Raw genomic sequence first — 26,044 nt, 5'->3', positions numbered from 1 at the left:
CAGTCTTAGATCTCCAGTATTTGAGTTCTCTTTATACTTCAAAATGAACATTACCCTTACATATGAAATGATACAACTACTAGGATTTATTTTAAAGTACTCCAGAAAAAAGAAACAACAACAAAAACGAACCAAACAAACAACAACAACAAAAAAAACTGGTGAAACAAGAAGATGGGAAAAATGTGATCGTTGCTGAATACATTAATGTTCAGTGTCTGGTTTTGTGTACATGACATTTTCATAACCAAAACCTTTTGAGAAATCACAAAGCTTCCAGGTAAATATATCATGGAGTTGGTAAGAGTGTTTGCCTGGCACACAGGAAGGCCTGGGCTCAATTCCCAGCACTGCATAAATCATATATGGTATTGCACACCTATAATCTAAGCACTCCGGAAAAGTCAGAAGTTCAAAGCCAGCCTAGGACACCTGAGACCCTATCAAGGAAAGAAGAACAGAAGGAAGGTTGGAAGAAAAACAGGAAGGGAAGAAGGGGGGGGAGGAAACAAAGTAGAGGAGGGCAAGGGAAAAAGGGAAGAAAAGGAAAAAAATTGTGAAATTTCAATTAAACAAGGCATTTAAACATGCAAATGTCTCACTGATAAGATGTTCAATATTTAAGAATCTACTAAAGAGCAGTTTAAGGATCTACTTAAAAAGCCATTTCTTCTTTAATTATAAACTATAAATGCCACAGACTTTAGGATAAAACATTGGTAAGCAAACAAGTATGCTGCATATGTAATATATAACAGGAGAATGTACCTAAAAAGCATCAAAAGAACCCAGCTACTAGTGATTAAGAGTGGTAACTGCCCAAAGCCCAGTCTACTTTCAAAAGTAGACTTTACTTAACTCCTTCACAGAGAAGAGAAATGTTATCTGGCAAATCATGGTGGCTCAGCCTGCAATCCCAGCGCTTAAGAGGCTAAAGTAGGAGGATCATTATGGGTTCAAGGCTAGATAGTCTTAAAGTCAAGAACAAATGTTACTGGAAGGAACAGGAGTGCAGCTGAGTGGTAGAGAGCTTGCCTAGCAAGCATAATGCCCTGGTTCACCCCAGCACCACCGAAAGTAGCTGGAAAGCTCTAGAAAACAATGTTTCTCTAAAAATACCCTAATGATTCTACAAAGCAAACACAAGACTGTTAGAAAAAGCTTAAATCTAGTCCCAGAACATGTACTAACTCAAAGGACAAAAAAAAAAAATCAAGAATTTAAGCTACGTAACAGAAAAACAGGTTATCTGGAACAAAGCCTAAGTCACAAAATCACAGAAATAAAGTCCGTGCCACCAGCGAGATTTTTTTTAAGCTCCAAGAGAATTTATTATTATAGTTTGAAAGAAACACCCCCAAAGAGGGCAAGCTATAAGACTGCAGCCTAGAGGGGAAATGAAGGGGGAGTAAAGAGGGAAGGAAGGGAGGGAGGGAGTGATAAAATTATGCTGTTTGAGTTAGACCAACATGGAGAGCACCCACATAGCAGACAAGCAGCCACATAATAAGGACGGGAGCATTAGAGAAAGAATAAATAGCCTAAATACCAGAGAAGCACACTTAGGTTCAGGCTAAGATCCAAAAGAAAAGGGGGCAAATCCAACAGAACCTTATGGTGGCTCTGGTGTGATTGCAGAGGGCAGGAATTCTGGAGGAAAAGTATTTTATCTCTTTGTGAGGATACTTATTTCTCCTACTTCTTAAGCATAGCTTAAACCAGGTGACTGACCTGCCCAGCTGGGTTAACCGTAGAGGGGCATGTCTTCACCCAGCGGTAGAGTCTATTCTTTACTGTAACATTCCCTCCTCTGAAGAAGTAACCCTAAAAACGTTTAGGAGATGGGCTAAAATTGGGGGCTATAACTCATTTCTACCATGAAAATCTAGGGATCTGATTTCAAAGCTTTTCACCAGAAGGAATTAATATCTGGGCTGCAGTGTGAATCCTTACCCTCACAGACAGCATCCAGGCAGGACTTAAGAGGAGTTTCTAAGTCCTGTTACCATCATGGGCCTTCCGAAGAGGAAACCCTACTTGCCCTTTAGAGAACTGAAGTGATGACTGAATCTGGCCTCTTCCCAGGGTGGGTCTCAGACGGCAGTCGTGTACCCCTCCAATGGGCCCACCCCATCGAGGAGATTGCAAATAAAAGTCAGGGAGGAAAGAAGTCCTTGGCTGGTGCATAGAAAGAAAACTCTGAGAGCAGTAGGAAAGAGTTACCAGCACTACAAGACCTAGACAGAGAACTAGAAGAAGCCAGAGCAAAACATAAATTTAAATGCCAATAGGTTTTTACGGAGCAAATTTATGGTCCTAGCATCTATACACACCATGTACAAGAACACGGAATTAGTTACCTATTTGACTCACTCTGCGATTCTGCAATCTGTCCAATACTAGGCGGTCTACAGCTTACAAAAAAAGCATTTTTTTCCCTAAGCTGTTACAACTCACTACATTAATTGATATCTTTATATATCATAATATCTTAATAGGCACAGATTGAAAACAAAAATTAACTCAGATGGCAAAAAAAATTGGCACAAGGCCAGTGGAATGCTTCATCTGGTAAAAGTACTTGCCCCCACACCTGGTAACTTGAATTCAATCCCTGAAACCCATATGATACAAAGAGAATAGACTCTGAGCTCAACTAGCACACCATAATACACATATCCCGTCCCTTGCCATACACACACACACACACACACACACACACACACACACACAAAGAGAATTGGTCAAAATTTGAAACACATTCTAAAATCAAAACTAAACACATTCTGGATCCAGGAAAGATGAATGAGCACATGCCTTTCTGTCCCTCTAAACCACCAGTTCCCAACCTGTGAGTCACAACCCCTTTGGGGGTCATCAAATGACCCTTTCACGGTGGCCACATACTAGATATCCTACATATCAGATACTTACATTATGATTCATAACAGAAGCAATATTACAGTTATACAAAATACAGTATATACAGTAGGAACAAAATAATTTTATAGTTGGGATTCCCCACAACATGAGGAACTGTATTAAAGGGTCACAGCATTAGGAAGTTTGAGAACGCACACTCTAAACACATTTATAAATACTAAACAAAAAGCATTACAGTGTCCTGAGGACTTTCATACGCAGTGACAGTGAGCAGACTGAAGATGCATGACTTCAAGTTCCAATGAACTTGGTAGACAGGTTTTCACTTTCCCTCCAGCACTGTCCAGTCTGGATTGACAGCAACAAACCAGAAGTGCTCACTGGAGAGTTGAGGAACTCCGTGAAAAGAAGGACCAAAACCAAAGGGGAAATTACTTCTGGGCTTTCAGCTTTATTCCCTCTTCCTTCCTCCACCCTCACTCCTACACAGTACTGCAGTAATGGTGGTTATTGGCACAAGCACAGCAGCCAGAGGCAGGCAGGCACATGAAAACTGGGGGAGAGCAATGAATTTTTTCCCCTGACTAATGGTCATGATCCCAAGACAGTAAGTAGGTCATTCTCTTCCCTGCTCTCTCCCCTCCAGTGGAGAAAGAAAGACAGAAGCACAACTCTTAATGTTAAAATAGTTAAAATACACCTAAACAATTTACCTAAAAAAATATGTAACGAAAGGCCTGATGTGGAGTTGTATGCATCTAATTCCTGCACTCAGGAGGCAGAGATAGGAGGATCTCTGTGAGTTTGGCCTGATCTATATACATAGCAAGTTTCAGGTCAGCCACGATTACATAGAGAGACTCTGTTTCAGGAAAGTGGGGGGCGGGAGGGACGAACCCACAACACAAAACTAACAGATATACCAAGAAAAACAAAACCCCAATTAGAAAACTGCACCATGCTACCCTCAAACTCTACTAGTAGACAAAGAACAATTTGAACTCCACCATCAACTAATCAGAACTAACAAGCATTTAGAGACGCCTCAAACTGATAACAATATACAACAGATATTTTTCAATTTTATAGAATAATCACAAAGACACACCATGTCCTGAATCACAAAAGAATTAAATAGAAATCATAGTGTTGAAAGCTGAAAACAATAGAACTAAACTAGTAATCACTAATAGCTGTTAAGAGTTATTCCAGTAGCCAGGTGGTGGTGGTGGTACACACCTTTAATCACAGCACTCAGGAAGTAGAGGCAGGCAAATATGAAGAGGCCAGCCTGATCTACAGAGCTAATTACAGGACAGGGTCCAAAGCTACACAGAAAAACCCTGTCTCAAAAACCACAAGAGTTATCCCATGCAGAGTTAAAGAAACGTTAACACACGCACTGAAGCAGTGCTTAAAGCAGCAGCTCTCAACCTATGGGCTGAGACCCATTTGGGGAGTCGAACAACTCTTTCACAGGAGTCACCGAAGAAAACATCGGAAAACACAGATATTTACATTAAGATTCATAACAATAGCAAAATTACAGTTATAAAGTAGAAATGAAAATAATCTTGCTATTGGTGGTCATCACAATATGAGGAACTGAATTAAAGGGTCGCAGAATTAGAAGGTTGAGAACCACTGTTGTAGAGGGAAATCTACAGTACTAACTGCTTACATAAGAAAAAATGAGTCTCAAATTAATCTAAACTTCTACTCTAAATTCCTAAGAAAAGGGGTGAGATAAACCAAAATATGTTTCTGGGATCTTTTCCGTAGTTCTTTAAAAAAATAAAAATAAAGAAACAAACAAACAAAACCAGTAAGGGGTTAGGTTATGTGCTGTGGAATAATCCCTCTGAACACTGTGAAAATATGTTGCTCTCATTGTTAATAAAATAGCTAGGCAGGATTGTGGGGGCAGAGAGAATGCTGGGAAGAAGGGCAGTCAGAGGAGTTGCCAGCCAGAGAGAAAACAAGAGATGCAAAATGAGAGATAACCCCATGTGGCAGAGTGTAAATGGGTTAATTTAAGTTGTAAGAGCTAGTTAGTAATAAGCCTGAGCATTTATAATTAATAATCAATAATAAGTCTCCGAGTGGATATATGAAAGTGGCTGGCAGAACAGAGCTAATCGAGGTCCCAACGAAAAACTCAGCCTACAGTGATGGCTCAGCTTGTTGGCAGGCCTGAGTTGATCCCTGGGATCCACATGGTGGAAAGAATCAACTCTTGTTCCAACATGCATACATTCAATGATGTGCGTGTAAACACACACACACACACACACACAATTTAAAAACAAATAAAAGAATAGAAATCAATTAAATCAAAAGAAAGAGAAACAAAACAGTATACACCTGTAATCCTAGCATTAGAAAGGCTAAATAAAGCAGAAAATGGTGAATTTAAAGGCAGCCTAGGTTACATAGCAATACTGTCTTTTAAAAAAAAAAATCAATCAATAAAAATAAATAACAAATAAAAAAATGTAAGATCAAGCATGGGAGTGTCCACCTATACTCTGAGCAACTAGGTTGGCTCAAACGGAAGGATCACTATTCTCTACAATATAATGAGGCCTCCATCAAAAATAATTAGGGAGCTGGAAAGAGATGGTGCAATGAGTAAGAACACAACACATGTTATTCTTGCAGAGGACCCAAGTTTGAGTCCCAGCATCCAGGTAGCAGCACGCAATTGTCTGCAACTCCAGTTCTGGGGGATCTGATGTCCTCTTCTGGCATCCATAGGCACCAGCCACATACATGGTACACATATATACAACATACATACATGCAAGCAAAACACTCATACATATAAAATTAAATAAATCTAGAATTTTTAAGTAATTAATCAAATTCACTAAGCTCTTAGATAAAAGATGATGCCGACGTGGTCTCACTTAAAAGCAAGCATTTTCTGTACCATCAGACTGGGTCTATCAGAGATGTAGACTAGAAAAGTCCCTACTGATCTGAACCTGCGGTGTCAAGTTGTCTAGAAAGAAGTTTCTGAGTGGTTGACTGAAAAACAGTATCCTCTGAACATTCAAATAAAAAAAAAAAGGTTGCCTATTAAGTTAAACCCCTTTTAAACTTCTAAACAGGTAAAATAAAATTGAAAGGGGATATATGCTTTAAATATGTGCGAGAAAACAAATAGTATTTCTCTTTAACTATGTAAATAAGCCTGTTCTGAAAATTCTACCCAAATCTAATTCTACAAAGAAAAACAATAAGAAATGTGCCTTTATTTGGCCAAAGCGCTAAAGAGAGTAAAGCATTCTATGGCAATAAAACACTACAAGTAACAGCAACTAAAATAAAATAAATTACAAAGAAGGACAACTACTAAGGACCAGAAATGGAGCTATTCAGCCAACTTCTTCACCTGACTTCCCTAGTCTTCTTACATAAATGAGCCTTGGATTTTGAAAGAGATTTCTGAATGACAAGTAAAAATGGGAAAGATAAGCTGGGCGGTGGTGGCGTACGCCTTTAATCCCAGCACTTGGGAGGCAGAGGCAGGCGGATCTCTGTGAGTTCGAGATCAGCCTGGTCTACAAGAGCTAGTTCCAGGGCAGGCTCCAAAACCACAGAGAAACCCTGTCTCGAAAAACCAAAAAAAAAAAAAAAAAAAAGGGAAAGATAAAGTTCTCAAGCCTTTAAAAACATACTCTAAGTATCATAACATATCCCTCAGATGTAGGAGCTGTAACATGTCAAACCTTTAAATGTGTACTCCTCAGACATGGACCCTGTAACGGAAATATGCTTTTCTATTAGAGAACAGATGTGAAGAAACTCTACAGCCAAAATAATAAAACAGAACCCCTAATCATCAATTAGCATTGTCAGCCAAGCCTAATGACATGACTAAGCCTCTGCCCCACCAACTTAAAAATAAGGACACAGAATAGTCTCTAAAAATGTGTTTGAGTATTTGATGGTGGTGCACACCTTTAATCCCAGTGTTCAGGAGGCAGAGGCAGATGGATCTCTGTGAAGTTTAGGCCAGCCTGGGCTACAGCATGAGTTTCAGGGCAGCCAGGGCTGTTAGAGAGAAATCTTGCCAAAAAAAAAAAACCAAAACCAAAAAACAGATCCAGTTCAAAGTAATGGGGGATGGGTGATAAAAACATGGAATCCAAAATCAGTTTCATAACATAATATTTTTTCTCCTTGTTCAATCAATGAGCTCCCTATCTTATGATAAAGTATTAAGAAAACAATTTATACCAAAAAAAGTGCCAATCACTCACTCTTTTTTATGGCAGATATTCCAATAAGTACTTGGGCCTAGAATGGCCAATACATTTATTCTTAAGAACTCAAAGGAGACCTAGATAACTGTAATCCCAGCATTTAGGAGGTGGAGGACAGAAGACTGGGGATTGAGGCCGGCACTGGCTATCAGACTCTAAAAGAACTTAAAAGTCTAGTGAGGAAAACAGAATTTAAGTTCAGCCACATAATAAAAAGAAACAAACTAATCAATGGCAAAAAGAAGAAAAATTTTATATATGAATAAGTAAATTTTGTCACGGCCAAAATAATTTAGTACATTTGTGCCTTTTTTCTTTAATGAAATGGCTTTTTACAGAACTCAGAGTTTTTCCAATTTTGTAAAGATAATGAAGGATACAGACCACACATGCTGATTACCCACTGTGTCTATCTGGCACAGCACCTTAATTACTAACATTATTTTTGCAGCAAAAAGAAAAAAAAAGTCAGTCGGTTATATCAAAAGAAAGAAATAGTAACCAACAAATAAATTCATGCTTACTTGGGTCAGATATTTTTAACACTGAAAGGATCATAAAAACCCGCTTATTTTCAGTGTTCTTTGTTTTTTTGTTGCTAACTTTAATTTCAAACAAGGAACTATAAACTAAGAGCTATAAATGATAAGCTTGGGGTTGATTACCTGGGTTGATTCCTAGCTCCACCACTTAATAGCTGTGTGACCTTGAATAAATGACTTAAATTCTGACATCTTCAGTTTCCTCACCTGCAAAATGTGGAGAAAGTGCCTATCTCAAAGGGTTATTGCAAGAATTCAATATAACATATATAAAAAAACACATTAAAGAATATATTCTAGTTGGGTGGTGGTGGTGCATACCTTTAATCCCAGCACTCTGGAGGCAGAGGGAAGCAGATCTCTTAAAGTTCGAGGCCAGTCTGGTCTACAGAATAAGTTCCAAGACACCAAAGCCACAGAGAAACCCTGTCTCTAAAAATCAAAAAAACACAACAAAACAAACAAACAAAAAATATTCTAGCTCTCAATGATGGCCCTCGACTGTAATCCTAGTACTCAGGAACCTGGAACCAAAGGACCAACAGAGTTTAAAGCCATCCTGGACTATGTTAGGAAATCACTGCTTTTTGTTTTTGTTTTTTAAAATCGTTTTCTTTAAAGATAGAACAGTACAAAAGTTCATGGAAAAGATAAAGATCAATTAAACACATGGCCCATCTATGAGAGAAGGGAATAAAAGCAGGGACAGAATGAGATACAGTGTCTTTACTAACATTTTCTCTCTTACATAATGGGTAAGTTAATGTTTATTATTATGCTGAGTAGTGGTGGCACATGCCTTTAAACCCCGCACTCAGAAGGCACAGGCAAGAGTATCTGTGAGTCCGAGGCCAGTCTGGTCTATAGAGTGAGTTCCAGGACTGCCATAGCTGTTACACAGAAAAACCTTGTCGTCTTGAAAAACTAAAACAAAACAAAACAAATATGTATTATTGCTCATCATGTTTTCTGTCTGAAATATTTCATACTTAAAACTAAACTCAGGGGGTGGGGGAGAAAGTTCTGTTGATACAGTGCTTGCTTGACATGAGAAAGGCCCTGGGATTAACCTCCGGTCCTGAAATAAAAAAATCTAAATTCAAATACATCTAATCCATGTAATAAGTACTGTGACTACATTATCTGGAAAATATAAACTATCTGGTTATATTGTTGAGTAGTTTGTTGTTGTTACTTTAGTTTTTTTAAGGCAAGATTTCATGTGGCCATGGCTGACTCCAACGGGCTATATAGTTGCTGACTTTTAACTCCTGATCCTCCTGCCTCTCCCCCCACCCCAGACACAGACACACAGACACACACACACTGGAATTATGGGTATGTACTACCACACCAAGCTTTATTTTACAGAGTACTAAAGACCACAGAGGGCTAGCCTTTATTTTACAAAGTATAAAAGACCACAAAGGTTGTAAGCTTGATGATACACAGCGTTTGCCTAGTATACACAAGACCCTGGGTTCAATCAAAAATACCAAAAGAACAACAAAAGGTGCTAGAGAGATGGCTTACCAGGTGTGCAGGCTAGTCTTATATAATACAAAATAAAATGAAAGGAAGAAACCTCAAATGAGAAAATACCTCCATAAAAATCCAGCTGTAGGGCATTTTCTTTTTAGTGATGATGGGGGAGAGCCCAGCCCATTATGGTGTTTCCATCCCTGGGCTGATCTGGTTTCTATAAGAAAGCAGGCTGAGCAAGCCAGGGTAAGCAAGCTGGTAAACAGCACCCCTTCATGGTCTCTGCATCAGCTCCTGCCTCCAGGTTCCTGCCCTGTGTGTGGGTTCCTATCCTGACTTCCTTTGAGGATAAACAGCAATATGGAAGTGTTAGCCAAATAAACCTTTTCCTTCCCAACTAGCTTTTTAGTCATGGTGCTTTATCACAGTGATAGAAACCCTAACTAGGGCACCAGGGAAGGAGCACTTGCAAGCTTGAGGACCAAAATTCAGATCTCAACACCCAAAAGCTCCAGCCTGGTCTACAAAGGGAGTTCCAGGACAGGCTCCAAAGCTACAGAGAAACCCTGTCTTGAAAAAACCAAAAAAAAAAAAAAAAAAAAAGACAGTGACTGAGCTCCAGGTTCAGGAAGAGACCTTGCCCTTGCCCCAAAGGAGTAAGGAGAACAATAAGACAAGCCTACACATCAGAGTATCACACACAGACACACAGACACGTACCAGGAGGGGGAGTAAGGGAGGGGGTAGAAGAAAGAGGGAGAGGGAGAGAGAGTTGAGGTTATCTAGTTAGTATGCTAACAAAAAGCATTAGATGACTTTCTAAGGTCCTAAGCCTACCTTCAATTTGCTGAATTCCTGATTCTCCTGTGTCCAACGTCACCAGGTTTGTACAGTGTTGGAAAATCACATTTAGGGTCCCCTGAATACTAGGCAAGCACTACATCCTCAACCTGTAAGAATCATTTTAGAAAAAAAATTTTTTTTCATGAAACAGAGTCTCATTCTGCAACCCAGATTAGCCTAGAACTAAAATTCCTCCTACCCATGTGCTAGGATTACACATACACAAAACCATGCCCAGCCATTTAGAAAATGTTCTGTTCAAATAGCTAAGTAAAATTGGGTTTTAGAGATTAAACTATATAAAGTTATTTTAAATGTTCAAAGAGTAATTAAAATTACCAAAATGGGGAGGGGGAGGCAGGAGGGGAGGCTGGAGAGATGGCTCAATGGTTAACAGTACTAAATGTTCTTCCAGAGGACCCAAGCTCAATTCCCAGCACCCATATAGCAGCTTACAACTGGTAACCCCAGATCTAAGAGATCTAAGGTCCTCTTCTGCATGCATGTGGTACAGATACACATGCAGGCAAAACACCCATACACATAAAATAAAATAAATCTCAGCTGGGCAGTCGTGGAGCACACCATTAATCTCATCACTCAGGAGGCAGAGGTAGGTAGACCTCTGTGAGTTCAAGGTCTACAAGAACTAGTTCTAGGACAGGCTCCAAAGCTACAGAGAAACCCTGCTTGAAAAACCAAATAAATAAATAAATCCCCAAAAATATCAGCAGATATTAAATTACTGATAAACACTCAGAAAAAAGTTAAATAATTTTCTGTATTGATTCTCCTAAAATTCATCACCCAAATTGAGAAAAGTCAATCATCGCTATTCTCAAACCAAGATTACCTTTTCTTTTTTGATCCCATGAAATGCTTACTTTCTCGCTCCAGGACAAGATCCCCAAGGCTATGTCCTTGTAAATTCACCCTTATCTCTCCCTCACCTCTGAAGTATGAACCCAATAAATACTGTTTTTATTGAATCTAAAATACTAAAATAGTCTTATCTAAAGAATATGTTATTTGTCCTTCCAAAGCACATGAATTGAAGGTGTCCTGGCTGCTTGGCTTCAGAAAAGAGCAGCCAGGACTCAGCCCAGTTCCTGGCCCAGATAACTTTCTTCCCACATCAGAACTCACTACCTGCTGAGGAGCTCTGAGCCAATGACAGCCAGTCAAGAACACAAAACTAAAAGGCTGAAGCTTCTATGACTACAAGGTCATTTGTTCCCTCATCCTAAAGACATTTGAATTCTAAGTCTTAAAAAAAAAAGTCTAAATTAAAAGCCAACTTTTCAACATTAAAATCACCCCTTTTCTATCCAACATGAGGACTTTACTTGAATAGTTCTTGCTAAACACTAAAAAAAGACTTGAGTAAAGAAATGAGACTGGGCTGGAGAGATGGTTCAGTGGTTAAGAGCATTGCCTGCTCTTCCAAAGGTCCTGAGTTCAATTCCCAGCAACCACATGGTGGCTCACAACCATCTGTAATGAGGTCTGGTGCCCTCTTCTGGCCTTCAGGCATACACACAGAAAGAATATTGTATACATAATAAATAAATAAATATTTAAAAAAAAAAAAAAAGAAATGAGACTGTAGTTTCCTTTACCACTTATTACTGAATAACATCCAGTCATAGATTGTATGGCTGAGAACTAAAAAACTAAATTAACTAGGCAAAATTTTTTATATATTCTCTCTTGTATCCATACGGTCCATACTTTTACATTACCTGCTATACAAAACCCCCATGCCAAACTGGGGGTTTTTTTTGTTTTTGTTTTTTTTGTTTGTTTTTGGTTTTTGTTTTGTTTTGTTTTTGTTTTGGAGACAGTTTCTCTGTGGCTGTCCTAGAACTTGCTCTGTAGAGCAGGTTGGCCTTGAACTCAGTGATCTGCCTGCCTCTGCCTCCCAAGTGCTGGGATTAAAGGCATGTTCCACCACTGCCCAGCTCAGATTTTTGTTCCACAAGTATAAATTAATGCATTTACAAAATATAAAATAATATGACTGGAGCTGAACACTAAGAATGATTAAATATTTCTTGTTTAACCATTAACCATTTCCTCTTGTTGGGAGAAGGTAAGAGTGGTCTTCTGTATGTGCTATGTGCATGTGTGACAAAGTGTAATTAATATTAAAAAGAAAAAAAGCAAGCTAGCTAGTCAGTTTAAACTAAGAATGGGGACTGAGCTCAGTATGGTGGTACAAGCGTTTAATCCCAGCACTGGGGAGGCAGAGGCAGACAGATCTCTATGAACTCCAGCCAGGTCTACAGAACAAGAGACAGACAGACAGACACAGAGAGAGAGAGAGACAGAGACAGAGAGAGAGAGAGACAGAGACAGAGAGAGAGACAGAGAGAGAGACAAAGATAGGGGGGGGGGATTGAGCTTAGCTGGTAGAACATTTGCCTAGCATGAACAAAATCCTGAATTCAATCCCCAGCACCATACAAACTAGGCATGGGGGCAGAATCATGTCTGAAACATTTAGGATGTAAACCAGGAGGATCAGAAATTCAAAGTCAGGGGCTGGAGACATGGCTCAGTGGTTAAGAACACTGAATGCTTTTCCAAAAAACCCAGGTTCAGACATATCAACATGGCAGCTCACATCTGTCACTCTGATCTGTCCTGTTGCCTTCTTTTGGCCTATTCAGGCACCAGGCACACACATAGTATCCGAACATACATTTATGCAGGGAAAAATACTCAAACACATAAAATTAAAATTAAAACAAAGTGCAAAGCAAGCTTGGGCTACATGAACCACCAGCTCAAAAAAAAAAATTCAGAATTTTACATTTAATGCCATTCAGTGTCTTAGTGCTTTTCTTAGGCAAGATTTGTGATGTGTTCATAAAAGTAGGTTAGCTGGGTCAGCAAGATGGTTCAGCAAATAAAAGGTGCTTACTGACAAGCCTAAAACCTGAGTTTGATTCCTGGAACCCACAATGTAGAAGAAAAGATCCAACTCTCCAAAGTTGACATCTCTGACATCCACATGTGCTCCATGACAGGCATGCACCACCAACCCCCGACACACACAATAAATAAATAAATAAATAAATAAATAAATAAATAAATAAATAAATAGTGAGTGAGTGAGTGAGTGAGTGAATGTAATAATGAAAAAACATGGGCTCGAAAATAGCTCAGTGAGCACTTGCTGCTTATTTTAGTTCAGTTTCTAGTACCCATATCAGGTGACTTTTAACTTTTAATTCTAGCTCCAAGGGATCAGATTCCAACCTCCTCAGAAATCTGCATACACATGGAATGCATTCACACAGATACACATTCATCTACATAAAAAGCAATAAAAATTAAAACTTAAAAAAAAATTCAGCCGGGCGGTGGTGGCGCACGCCTTTAATCCCAGCACTCGGGAGGCAGAGGCAGGCGGATCTCTGTGAGTTCGAGACCAGCCTGGTCTACAAGAGCTAGTTCCAGGACAGGCTCCAAAACCACAGAGAAACCCTGTCTCGAAAAACCAAAAAAAAAAAAAAAAAAAAAAAAAAAATTCAGGGACTGGAGAGATGGCTCAGCAGTTAAGAGCACTGGTTGGTTGCTTTTCCAAAGGTCCTGAGTTCAACACCCAGCAACCACATGGTGGCTCACAACCAGATCTGGTGCCCTCTTCTGGCCTTCAGGCATACAGAACACTGTATATATAATAAATAAATCTTTAAAATAAAAATTCATGCCCAAAGACCCAGGTAAGATTCCCAGCACCCACTTGTCATTTCACAACCATCAGTAACTCCAGTTCCAAGGGAGCTGGTCCCTCTTCTTACCTCTGCATATACCAGACATGCAAATGGCACACATACAGACATGCAGGCAAAACACCTAAACACAAAAATAAATAAAAATATAAAAATAATAAATAGGAAATTATTTTTGAGGCACAGGGTTAGTTATTATATCAGGTTTCACATAATTTCAATGCAACACTAAACTTTATATGCTGTAGTTTCAAGTTCAAAATACAACTTCCCAATTATTGATCACTGCCTCAGGTTTCTGAGGAAAACAGACATTAGAAGTTCAAAGGAAGAACACAGTTCCCTGAAAATTACAGTACTGTAAATCTAACTCTCACTTGTCAGTTTGGCTTGAATCATCCCTAGGTAAACTACTAAAATGGAATTTCTGGCTCTTCAAAGCAAAGAAGTATGTGGTAGAATGTGTAACCACACAGAAATACCACCACACCCTGTGTAGGGCAGTCAGCTGGCATCCCTCTAAGAGGTCTTAAGTTCAATTCTCCCTTAACTGCCACAGCAATCCTTTTCTATGTTTAACTATTCACACCAAAATGCAACAAAACTGAAAACCTAAAAGCAGACATGTAAATGCAAGCATACCACCAAACAACCAAATAGCAAGAAGATGCATGAACAGCAACAAATGTCAAGTAGAGAGCAACAAGTAAACCAGTTAAATAACAAATTTTACACTAAACACTAATAAACTAAGAAGCAACTTTTACCTGTCCCACCTTAATGTTATTAACAAAATGAACAATAAGTCTCTTCAAACTATCTAAACATAATCTTAACTGTGCTTTTTTTTTTTTTCCTTTTTTCTTCTTTTCTCAAAGACGAAGTCTCACCATATAGGTATCTGCCTGTCTTTACCTCCAGAGTACTATGAGTAAAGGCATAGGACACCACTCCAAGCCTAGAATTTGCTTTTTAATTAAAGCAAGTTAACAAGAACCATGAATATAACAAAATCATAAACTTTTAACCTTAGTCAGATGTCATTCATCTCATAGACTTACAGAAAGGTATTTTCCTATAGGATAAAAGCAGAAATATTAAAGTTATGTAATAAGTTTTTCAAGCTGGACATGGTGGCACACATCTTTAATCCCAGCATTCAGCTGAGTTCGAGGCCAGCCTGGTCTACAGAGGTTAGTTCCAGGAAAGCCAGGGCTACACAGAGAAACCCTGTCTCGAGAAAGCAAAATAAATTAAAATAATGTAAATTTCCCCTAGCAAATTCATCATGAATCCAAATTCTGTTATATCTGGATATTAAGAAAGAGAAAGTTGTACTCAGAAAAATATAGCATATTCATTTTAACCCATTTCTGATTAACTTATTAGAAATAAACAGAAGCCGGGCGGTGGTGGCGCACGCCTTTAATCCCAGCACTTGGGAGGCAGAGGCAGGCGGATCTCTGTGAGTTCGAGACCAGGGTGGTCTACAAGAGCTAGTTCCAGGACAGGCTCCAAAGCCACAGAGAAACCCTGTCTCGAAAAATAAAAAAAAAATAAAAAATAAAAAATAAAAAAGATAGAAATAAACAGAAAAGAGTCACGAGAGTGTTGAAATAGATGCCTAGAATTCAGTAAGAAAAGCAAAGGAACTATATGAACAAAATTATAAAATCCAGGAAGTATTTATTAAAAAAGAGAAAACAAACTATCACCCTGAACAAATGTCAAGTCTCCAAAATTAACATGTGCCTATAATGCAACTCCAAGCACTGTAACTTTATTTGGTTTTCCAAATAACTTTTAATCTAAGATAACCTACAGAATAGCCAAAGATGCTGGGTGGTGGCTCACATCTTTAATCCCAGGACTTAAAATGCAGAGGCAGACTATCTCTGTGAGTTCCAGGACAGCCAGGAATATATAAAGCCTGTCTTGAAAAAAAAAAAAAAATCAAAGAAAAAAAAGAGTAGCCAAAGATGAAAAAGTACAGTAATACCTTTTCCTTACCAAATAAATAAATAAAAATTTTGCCAGGCGGTGGTGGCGCACGCCTTTAATCCCAGCACTCGGGAGGCAGAGGCAGGCGGATCTCTGTGAGTTCAAGACCAGCCTGGTCTACAAGAGCTAGTTCCAGGACAGGCTCCAAAACCACAGAGAAACCCTGCCTCGAAAAACCATAAATAAATAAATAAATAAATAAATAAATAAATAATTTTTATGTAAAGCTATTATGCCTTTTAAATTTCAAGACAGTAAAATAGGGTCAGCAAGATGATTCAGCAGGTAGGGGCACTTGGTGACCAGTATGATGACCTGAGTTCAATCCCTGAGACCTCCATGGTAAAAAGAGAGAGCTGACTCCTGCAAATTGTCCTCTGATCTACACAACACACATGCATGCACTCACAAAAAAAATTAACTAAAAATGGGGGAAACCAAAGCAAAGATATTAAGGGAAGAAACAAAACAATGTAATAGAAATGTAAAAACATAACAAGTGACATAAATTAATTGAGGAAAGAATGATTCCTTTAGTCCTAGCATAGCTGACTCTCTAACGTCAAAAATAAATACGAAGACCCGGCCTATCAGTGTTGAATGCCTTAATCCCAGCACCTGGAAGACAGAGGCAGACAGTCTCTTTGAGTTCAAGGTCAGCCTAATCTAACATAGTGAGTTCCAAGAACTATATTATGAGACATTGTCTGGAGAGGAAAAAAAATAAGAAGTAATCAAAAAACAGCAAAAGTTCAGAACGGGGGAGGGGGGATAGTACAACCAAGCAGGGCTGGAGAGATGGCTCAGGGGGTAAAAACACTGGCTGCTCCTCAGAAGTGGTACTGAGTTCAATTCCTATCCTAGCAACCACATGGATGCTCACAATCATCCATGATAGGATCTGGTGTCTGGTGTCTTCTTCTGTCATGCAGGCCTACATGCAGACAAAGCACTCACGCATTAAAAAAAAAAAAAAATACACAGATGAGTTTTTAAAAAAATAAATAAATAAAATAAAAATAAGCTACTTCCTTATTCTACTGTCTTAAATACCTCCATGGAAAAAAATATATACATCTATCACGACAGCTCAGCAGGTTAAGGTGCTTACCACTTAGTCTAACAACCTGAGTTTGAGCTCCAGGACCCACATGGTAGAAGGAGAGAAGTGACTGACTTCCTCAAAAGGTCTGACCACTACAGAGCTGTCTACACACAAGTGCATGCGCGCACAAATAAATAAATTTAATTTTGGAAACATGTTTGTTAGTACTCCCAGGAAAGGGTCTTTCTTCTTAAAACTAAGTCTTGCCATGAACAATCATATCAAAACCTAATACTCCACAGATTCAAATAACTCTAAACAGTGTACTTGATTATTTTCAGTTAGTTTTCCCCAATCATCTTAGAGCAGTATTTTATAGTTTTAAACATATTTTCAAATACTTCAAAACATTGTAAGAAGCCTTTCATGAAGTTTTTTTTAAAGGAATTTAAGTATTCGCTTATCTTCCTTTTCTTTAGCTTGAAACTGAAATTTATTTTTATTTTTGGTTTCAAGACAGGGTTTCTCTGAGTAGCCCTGGATCTCCTGGAACTTTCTCTGTATACCAGGCTGCCTGTGACTCCCAAGTTCTGGGATTAAAGGTGTGTGCCACCACTCCAGACTCGAAACTGCAATGTCTTAACAGTGGGAATTAAAAATGTCTTCCCAAGCCGGGCGATGGTGGCGCACGCCTTTAATCCCAGCACTTGGGAGGCAGAGGCAGGCGGATCTCTGTGAGTTCGAGACCAGCCTGGTCTACAGAGCTAGTTCCAGGACAGGCTCCAAAGCCACAGAGAAACCCTGTCTCGAAAAACCTAAATAAATAAATAAATAAATAAATAAATAAATAAATAAATATTAAAAAAATGTCTTCCCTAACTTAGGCTGAAAACACACAGCTGGGATCCTTTTTTTCAACTAAATAATACAGAACATCTCTCTTTTTTGAGCTGTGCTCTCAAGTGTAGCCTTGGCTACCCTGGAACTCACTCTGTAGACCCGGTTAGCATCAAGTTTAAAGGTCTCCTTGCCTCTTCAATTACTAAGTTTAAAGGCATGTGCCACCATACCCAGCCTATTTTATGATAATCTTCTTTTAAAAATTTTTATTTTTAATTATGTGTGTAGGTGTACATCTGTGTGGGTATATGTACGTGTAAGTGCAGTTGCCCATAGAGGCCAGAAAGAGTGTCCAAATCCCCTGGACTTGGAGTTACAGATGGTTGTGAGCCACCTGATGTGGGTGCTGGGAACAAACCTGGGTCAGTCTCTGCTACATGGTGCCCTCTTAACTGCTGAGCCATCTCACCAAGCTCTCTGTGCAATTTTAATTTAACGCTAAGGCTTGTAAAGCAAAGAAAACATTTATTTCACAGTTACAAAGATCCCCGATCCTATCTTCCTCGTATCTGTTACTATCAGGAGTCAGTACTACCAGCCTCAAAGTGGGATAGGTTGTAAAGCTTGGGATGCTCTCAGTAAAGCAGAAGCACAGGGAAAAGATAATCAACAAGCTGGAATTAGCAAGACAACTGCCTATCAGGCAAACGTGACCACTGTGTGCTGGCAACAGAAAAAGGGGAAAACTGCTGCCTGCCTCTAGGATGCCTTTAATTATTCACAAGTACAGGGGCCACATATATCTTTTACATCTTAAAAAATAAATTCTTCTTAACTTATTTAATCTTCAATGGCAATGCTTCTAACTTATTAATTTTATTTTCCAATAGTCTCAATACGCTTTTTTTTAAGGGCTAAACTTCCAAGTACTTAGTGAAAAAGCATTTTTCATGTCAATCACCTCACCCTAGCTTTGACACTAAAGTGCTAGCTAATGCTGATTCAACAGCAAGTGGATTGTTGTTTTCCTAATTTCTAAACCTTTCAGACATTCACATCCCTAGTAAACAAAACTCATGTCAAATTAAGTATTTTGTATTATTCCTTCAAAGAAGAAAAAGCAGCTTGCAGGTATTTTCAAGGTAGAAATGACATTCCTTTTAACTTTCTCTTCCCTGCTTTCATTGAAATGAATTTTTTTTTTTATTTTGACTTTTGGAGACAGAGTTTTTCTCTGTAGCTTTGGAGCCTGTCCTGGAAATCGCTCTGTAGACCAGGCTAGCCTCAAACTCACAGAGATCCACCTGTCTCTGCCTCCCAAATGCTACGATTAAAGGTGTGCACCACCACTGTCCAGCAAAATGAAATTTTCTATACACATCAAACACACACACACACACACCCCTACCTACTATGGAAAAACCCTACTATTGACAAACAAGATTTTCAAAACATACAAGTCAAGAAATATGAATTTATATAACCTCTATGGTCTCTTGTGGTAGCTGTTGTTATGGTTAGATACGGGGTCTGGCTATGAGAAGCTAACCCTGGCTGGCATGGAATTTGCTATGCAGATCAGGAAGGCCTAAAATTTGCAATGATCTTCATACTTCTGCTTCCAGAATGCTAGATTACAGGTAAGAGTACCATGCCCTGCTTTACATGGTCTCATAGTTCTAAAATTGCTTATTACTTAAAATAACCTGGCTAAGCAAAGAAGCTGAGTAGGTTAAAGCTTGAAAGCAAAGGCTTGTAAACTGAGGTATAGGGAGGCTGAAAGAGAAAGTTTATGGGGTTAAGACCACCCTGAGACACACAGTAAGACCTTGTCTCAAAAACGAATAAAGGACCAGGGGGATTGCTCAGCAGGTAAAAGCACTTGCCAGGCAGGATGACCTGAGCTCACTCTTCAGAACCTATGTAAAAAGCATGTTTGCACATCTGTAACCCCAAGATGAAAGGCAGAGACAGAGAGACTGCTTCAACAAGGTAGAAAGCAAGAACTCTCAAAAAGTGCCCTGTGAAGCATGGAGAGATGGCTCAGAAGTTAAGAGCATTGGCTGCTCTTGCAGAAGACCCTGGTTTGATTTTCTGCACCCACATAGTGGCTCACAACTATCTAACTCAATCTAGGACATCCATGGGCACCAAACATACATATGCTGCACAGACATCAATCATACAGGCAAAACACCAACACACATAAAACACAATTTTGTTTACATTTTAAGTAGTCTTCTGGCCTCCACACTTTCACATGGCATATATATGCATACATATACGCAAAATAATTAAAAATTTAAAATATAAAGTGATAAATAAAAAAATATAAAATAATAGAAAAACTTAATGAAGATTTTTTTTTTTTTTTTTTTTTTTTTGGTTTTTCGAGACAGGGTTTTTTCTCTGTGGTTTTGGAGCCTGTCCTGGAACTAGCTCTTGTAGACCAGGCTGGTCTCGAACTCACAGAGATCCACCTGCCTCTGCCTCCCGAGTGCTGGGATTAAAGGCGTGCGCCACCACCGCCCGGCTGAAGATTTTTTTAAAAGCCAAAAATCAAGAACTAAAAACAGTTCATAAAGCAATAAAGGTTAAAATGCAGGCCAGATGTGGTGACACACACCTTGATCCTAGGAAGGAGGCTGAGGCAGTCGGAAGTCTCAAGATCGTGGTTGGCCTGGTCTACACAGGTACTTAAGGACAGTCAGGGTTACAAAAGGAAACCCTGTCTCAAAAAAAAAAATAAATAAAAAGATTTTATTTTTATTTTTTTTGTACTAGAGTCAGATCCATGAACCTGGAGTCACTGATAGCTGTAAGCCTCCAAATGGGTGCTGGGAACCTAACCTTGATCTTCTGGAAGAACAGCCAGTGCTCTTACCCAGTTAGTCATCTCTCCAGCACCCATAAAAGCTTTATGTTTACATTCCTTCAGTTAAAATCTACGAGTTTTTAAGTTTTGGGGTTTTTTTGTTTGTTTATTTGGTTGGTTGGTTGGTTTTTCAAGACAGGGTTTCTCGGTGTAGTCCAGACTATACTGCAACTCACTCTGTAGACCAGGCTGGCCTGAAACTCAAAGATTTGTCTACTTCTACCTCCTTAGGGCTAGGAACTCAAGGCAAGTTTTGAAGTTTTGATCAGTTATATCCTACTACATACACAAAATTTTATGCTCCTGCCAGGTGGTGGTGGCGCATGCCTTTAATCCCAGCACTCGGGAAGCAGAGGCAGGCAGTTATCTGTGAGTTCGAGGCCAGCCTGGTCTACAAGAGCTAGTTCCAGGACAGACTCCAACGCTACAGAGAAACCCTGTCTCAAAAAACAAACAAACAAAAATGTTCCTATCAAATAGAAATAAAAGGATTAAGCTTTTTTAAAAAAAAATTTATTTATTTATTTATTATGTATACAATATTCTGTGTATATGCCTGTAGGCCAGAAGAGGGCACCAGACCCCATTACAGATGGTTGTGAGCCAATATGGTTGCTGGGAATTGAACTCAGGACCTTTGGTAGAGCAGGCAATGCTCTTAACCGCTGAGCCATCTCCCCAGCCCCTAAGCTTTTGTTTTTTGAGACATGGTTTCTCTGTGTAGTCCTGGAACTCACTCTGTAGACCAGGCTGGCCTCGAACTCAAAGAGATCCACCTGCCTCTGCCTCCCAAGTGCTGGGGCTAAAGTTATGTGTCACCTCTGCCTGGCAAGATTAAGCATTTTGAAATCTGTCTTGGCACATAAATTCCAATTCAACTTTTTAAATTAAAAAGAAAAACCAAGCCGGGCGGTGGTGGCGCACACCTTTAATCCCAGCACTCGGGAGGCAGAGGCAGGCGGATCTCTGGGAGTTCGAGGCCAGTCTGGTCTACAAGAGCTAGTTCCAGGACAGGCTCCAAAGCCACAGAGAAACCCTGTCTCGAAAAACCAAAAAAAAAAAAAAAAAAGAAAGAAAAAGAAAAACCATTGGGAGAACTCATTTGACCTTTTATATTTGCATAAAGAGTTTTTAATAATTCATTTAAAACTACTTGGGTTTTTATCACCTTTATTTTTTTTTTTTGAGCCAAAATTTTTATTTATTCATTTCTTGCACTTGAAGTACTCTTCGATGACATCCTTGGCCTGAGATTCTTTGCCATAGTCCTTAACCACTACACAACTGCAGCCAACTACTTTCCGTGGCTTTCCCTCGCGATCAATCTTACAGAGGCCTACCCACTCCCTGAGTTTCTTGTTGTCATCAACCTTAATTAGGTTGATTTGGTGCTCAGCACAAAGGGCCTCCACCAACTTGACATACATAGGCTCATCACAGTTAGATGCAAGCACACAGAGATGGGCTTGGCGCTTGTCTAAGGTTTTGGCAGCTTCGCGGATGCCACGTGCGAGGCCATCGTGGATGAGGGCGGTCTTCAGCACCTCTTGAAGAGCAGTGTTGACGTCCATTACACCTCCAGCAGCAATGCCTTCCTCGGCCATGGCGGTGGATTACGGGTAAGGCCGAATCTTGATCGCACCCGTGGCTCCGCCTCCGCGCAACTCGGCGGCGGCAGGGGAAAAGCTTTATCATCTTTAAATACTGGTTAGTTTTAAAACTTTTTGGTTTTGACTTTCTGGGAGGTAGAATGGGGATAGAACCTGTAGCTTTAAGTTATGGTAGGCTAGCAATCCCACTACTTGGCTTTTTAAAAATAATTTTGGGTAAAATATCAGCAAGGCATTACTGGTAATTTCTATATTTTATAGTTTCATTCTAAAATTCACCCTTAGGTTGTATAATTGCTATTAGTAAATAGCCTATATCAAAAAACAGGTAACTTCACAATACAAAGCGAATGCTGCCCTGGAGTGGCAAATACCTGCATTTCCAGCACTGGAGAGATAAGGACACATCCAAGCTCCAGGCCAACATGAGCAACATAGGAGACTGTCTCAAAATACCAAAGCTGGTCCAGGACTGATGGCACAGACCTGTTCATCCCAGCTACTCAGCCAAGGCAGGAGGATCACAAGTTAAAGCCAGCCTGAGCAAGTCAGCAAAATCATGTTTCAAAAGGGGAGGGGGGTGCGGTAAGGAAGAAGGAAGGAAGGAAATAAATGGAAGTTTACTAAACACAAATGTTAATTTCTAGTGCAATTCTAAACAGCCAAGATAGAGTAGTCATTTATATATGTACTGATCAATGATACACAGAACAGCACTTTGCTAATATCTGTTTGGCAAAGGCATACTTTCCCCAGGTAAACTGTAAACCATCTAAGAATGGCACTTAAATTCCAGTATGTTATACCATAACATGAAATGAGTTAAATAACTTCTGATAGCTCTTTCAATACGTTTTCAAAAGTGAACTCAAAAACAGACCATTTCAGTAGTAAAGCACACGGAGATACTGAGTTCTTTTTAAAAGAAAACTGAACAACTGCAGAGCAACATACTCACGGAACTCGTATCTAACAGTAATTACCACGGATGCCTCTGAAGGAGTCTCTTAAATAAGCACACAGAATATTTACACTGAAAATACTGTCCTCTTTGACATTGTATGACCTGTAAAAATTCTTCCTGCAGTCTCATTTCAAAAGCTTAATAATAAGCCGGGCGGTGGTGGCGCACGCCTTTAATCCCAGCACTCAGGAGGCAGAGGCAGGCGGATCTCTGGGAGTTCGAGACCAGCCTGGTCTACAAGAGCTAGTTCCAGGACAGGCTCCAAAACCACAGAGAAACCCTGTCTCGAAAAAAAACAAAAAAATAAATAAATAAAAATAAAAAAATAAAAATAAAAAAAAATTTTTAAAAAAAAGCTTAATAATAAAGCAACAAGGGCCAGAGAGACGGCCCAGCGGCTAAGAGCACTTAACTTGTAGAGAACATGGATTCAGTTTCCAGCACCCACACAGCAGCTCACAACTGCCTGTAACTCCACTTCCAGGGGATCCGAATACCCTCTTCTGACTTCCACCGGCACCAGTCATGTACGTGGTGCACATACATACATGCAGGCAAGACACTCATACACATAAATAAATAATTCTTCAAAAATTTTTAAAAATAAGCATCAATATAGTTTACGAGTACAAGAAAATAGACTCGGGCTGGGCGGTGGTGGCGCACGCCTTTAATCCCAGCACTCGGAAGGCAGAAGCAGGTGAATCCCTGTGAGTTCGAGGCCAGCCTGGTCTACAAGAGCTAATTCCAGGACAGCTAGGACTGTTACACAGGGAAACCCGGTCTCGAAAAGCCGAGAGAGAGAGAGAGAGAGAGAGAGAGAGAGAGAGAGAGAGAGAGAGAGAGAGAGAGAGAGAGAGAGAGAGAGAGAGAGAGAGTTGATTCCGTTCAAGTTAGGTTTTGAGTTACTTAACTGAACTCAAAGAAATTTTATCTCTTTTGCAAATGTAAAAAACCTAGGCTGAGATAAAATAGGGGTGACTCAACCACACTCACCTAACCTGAAATGTAGGAACTAATCAGTGAAATATTGTTAAATTCTTTTTATGAAAGCACGCTAGACTGCAAACAGACATTAAAAACAGAACTAAAGTAATGAGGCCATCAGTACTTCCGAGGATCCACAGGTTTCAGATCAAAACTTAAGAGGTATATACTAGTAGGCAAATACTACAAGCAACGGTGAAAATGGATGCTTAAAAATCTAACTACCCTGAGAAAAATCAACATATGAAGTCAGCAGAGATCATTACTATACAAACACCTGAGAGGTGAAGTCACTAAGAGATCATTCAGCTAGCTCTTCTGTTAACTAATCCCTATAGGAACCAAAAAAGCTATTTTCCTTTCTACCTACGTCAGATTAATATTCTCCAAGGGCAGATTTCCGTGCTCAACACATAAAACGCCAAAAGAAAAGAAAAAGGGCGGGGGGGGGGGGGGTGTCTCAATAGGTGCCCAAAAGCTCAGCGTTCAACGCAGAAAGGAAATCTAGAAAGTATTTTGACAGCTCCTTCCCAACTAAAGCCGCTCCGCCTGCTTTAAGCCCATTTACTGCCGAACTACACCCTAGGTAGTTGGACGGCTCTCCAACATCAAGCCCGAACTGGGAAGCATAACCCACAGTTCCGGGCAATGAGGAAGATGCGGAGAATTACAAGAAACTGACGTCTGCAGAACCAAGAGTTGGAGAGGAGGGGTAGCAGTGCAGTCGCAGGTAAGTTTTTTTGTTTGTTTTTTGTTTTGTTTTGTTTTTTTAAGGAAAGAAAAAAAAAGGCGGAAAATTTAGGTCCAGAAGTTACTTGGAAGGTTAGAGGGAGGCGAGGCCGATGTCCGGTTCTGAGCGGCCGGCACCGCACGGACAGGTAGCATTACCCCTGCATGTGGAAATGCCGAGAGTTCCCAGCTTTGACCTGAGGCCACCACACAAGAACGCGGAGACGTGGCTCAGAGAGGACACGCGGGGGTGGGGCCCGGCCCGCTGAATCCTAGGCTCCCTGAACGGGCTTTCAAAGGAGGATCGCAGCCTGGAAAAGTCAATGGGTTCAAGGCGGCCTGCACCGGCTGGACAACACCGCCGCAGGCAGAGCGGCCGCGCGCCGAAGCTCCCGCTCAGCAGCCTCCGAGGGTCGCCCCTCAGGAAGTCCGAGCAAGCCCAGGGGCGCCCCGGTCCCACCTGACCCAACCTGAGTCCTCCTCACCCCCCACGGCCTGAGACCGGGCCCCTGGGACTGACAGGAGGCTCCCAGGCAAACGCTCGCAGGCGCAGCGGAGCCAAAGACACAACCTGCTCTCAGTGCCGAGAGTGACACTCACCGGCCCGAAACCTCGAGTGAAACCAGCAGCTTCGGGGGCGGCGGCAGCAGTGGCAGCAGGAACCGAACATCCAAAATGGCGGCTCCCTCGGCCTCAGCACCGCTACCGCAGGCGGAGGGATCCCGGGCAGGGAGGGAGTTTCTAACTCACTTCGCGCGCCCCCGAGAAGACGTCGCCCCTCGGCTCCCTCTCCTCGTCGACTCCCCGTCCCCTGAACTGCAGCCTTTCCTGTTTCCCACCTCGGATGACCCGAAAACTCGGACCCTGCCGAGGACTATTTGCCAAGGAGGAGGCGACTGCGCCTGGCAGAGCGACGCAAAGCGTAGCAAGGGTCGGGGCTGTCACTGATGACGCTAGACGCGGCTGCCGAGTCACCGCTGCGATGAGTCTCAGCTAGAAAGGTCCGGCCGCCCCCAGAGTCAGAGCGCTTTGGTTCCTCTCGGCGGCGGCGGGGGTTGGGGAAGGAAGCTGAGCTACCAGGAACCGGTGGGGCCACCTGAGGGGGCGGAGCTAGGCAATGTGGCTGGAGAAGAGGGAGGGAGAGGCCGGTGGAAACGCAGGACACCCAGCCAGGGTTTATTCCTAAAGAATTCCTAAGTCACTCCCGTCACCTTGAGTCCTTAGCTTTCTGT

The 26,044-nt window shown here is 40.7% G+C and overlaps 2 protein-coding genes across 3 annotated transcripts in view; both read right to left on the bottom strand.

Annotated features, from left to right (window-relative positions):
* Positions 1-25,741, bottom strand: part of Ap1g1 (adaptor related protein complex 1 subunit gamma 1) — an 87,059-nt gene extending 61,318 nt beyond the window's left edge. Inside the window, exons 1-2 of one of the 2 annotated variants that reach the window (XM_057753269.1) lie at positions 25,413-25,741; positions 10,016-10,128 (exon numbers count right to left, since the gene is read on the bottom strand). The gene's annotated coding sequence lies outside the window, so the exon portion shown is untranslated. The remainder of the gene's footprint in view (positions 1-10,015; positions 10,129-25,412) is intronic. The other variant, XM_057753268.1, reaches the window with a different exon arrangement.
* Positions 21,710-22,140, bottom strand: LOC130863340 (40S ribosomal protein S12-like). Its single transcript, XM_057753271.1, has one exon. The coding sequence runs from the start codon at positions 22,124-22,126 to the stop codon at positions 21,728-21,730; it is 399 nt and encodes a 132-aa protein (XP_057609254.1). The 5' UTR covers positions 22,127-22,140; the 3' UTR covers positions 21,710-21,727.
* Positions 25,742-26,044: the final 303 nt, after the last annotated feature.

The sequence above is a fragment of the Chionomys nivalis genome, chromosome 21 (assembly GCF_950005125.1).
Source record: "Chionomys nivalis chromosome 21, mChiNiv1.1, whole genome shotgun sequence".
NCBI classification, from domain to species: domain Eukaryota; kingdom Metazoa; phylum Chordata; class Mammalia; order Rodentia; family Cricetidae; genus Chionomys; species Chionomys nivalis.
This window is presented reverse-complemented; position numbering and strand designations above follow the sequence as displayed.

Coding starts and splice junctions, on each gene's coding strand:
- LOC130863340 (XM_057753271.1), bottom strand. CDS start 22,126: ATGGCCGAGGAAGGCATTGCTGCTGGAGGTGTAATGGACGTCAACACT.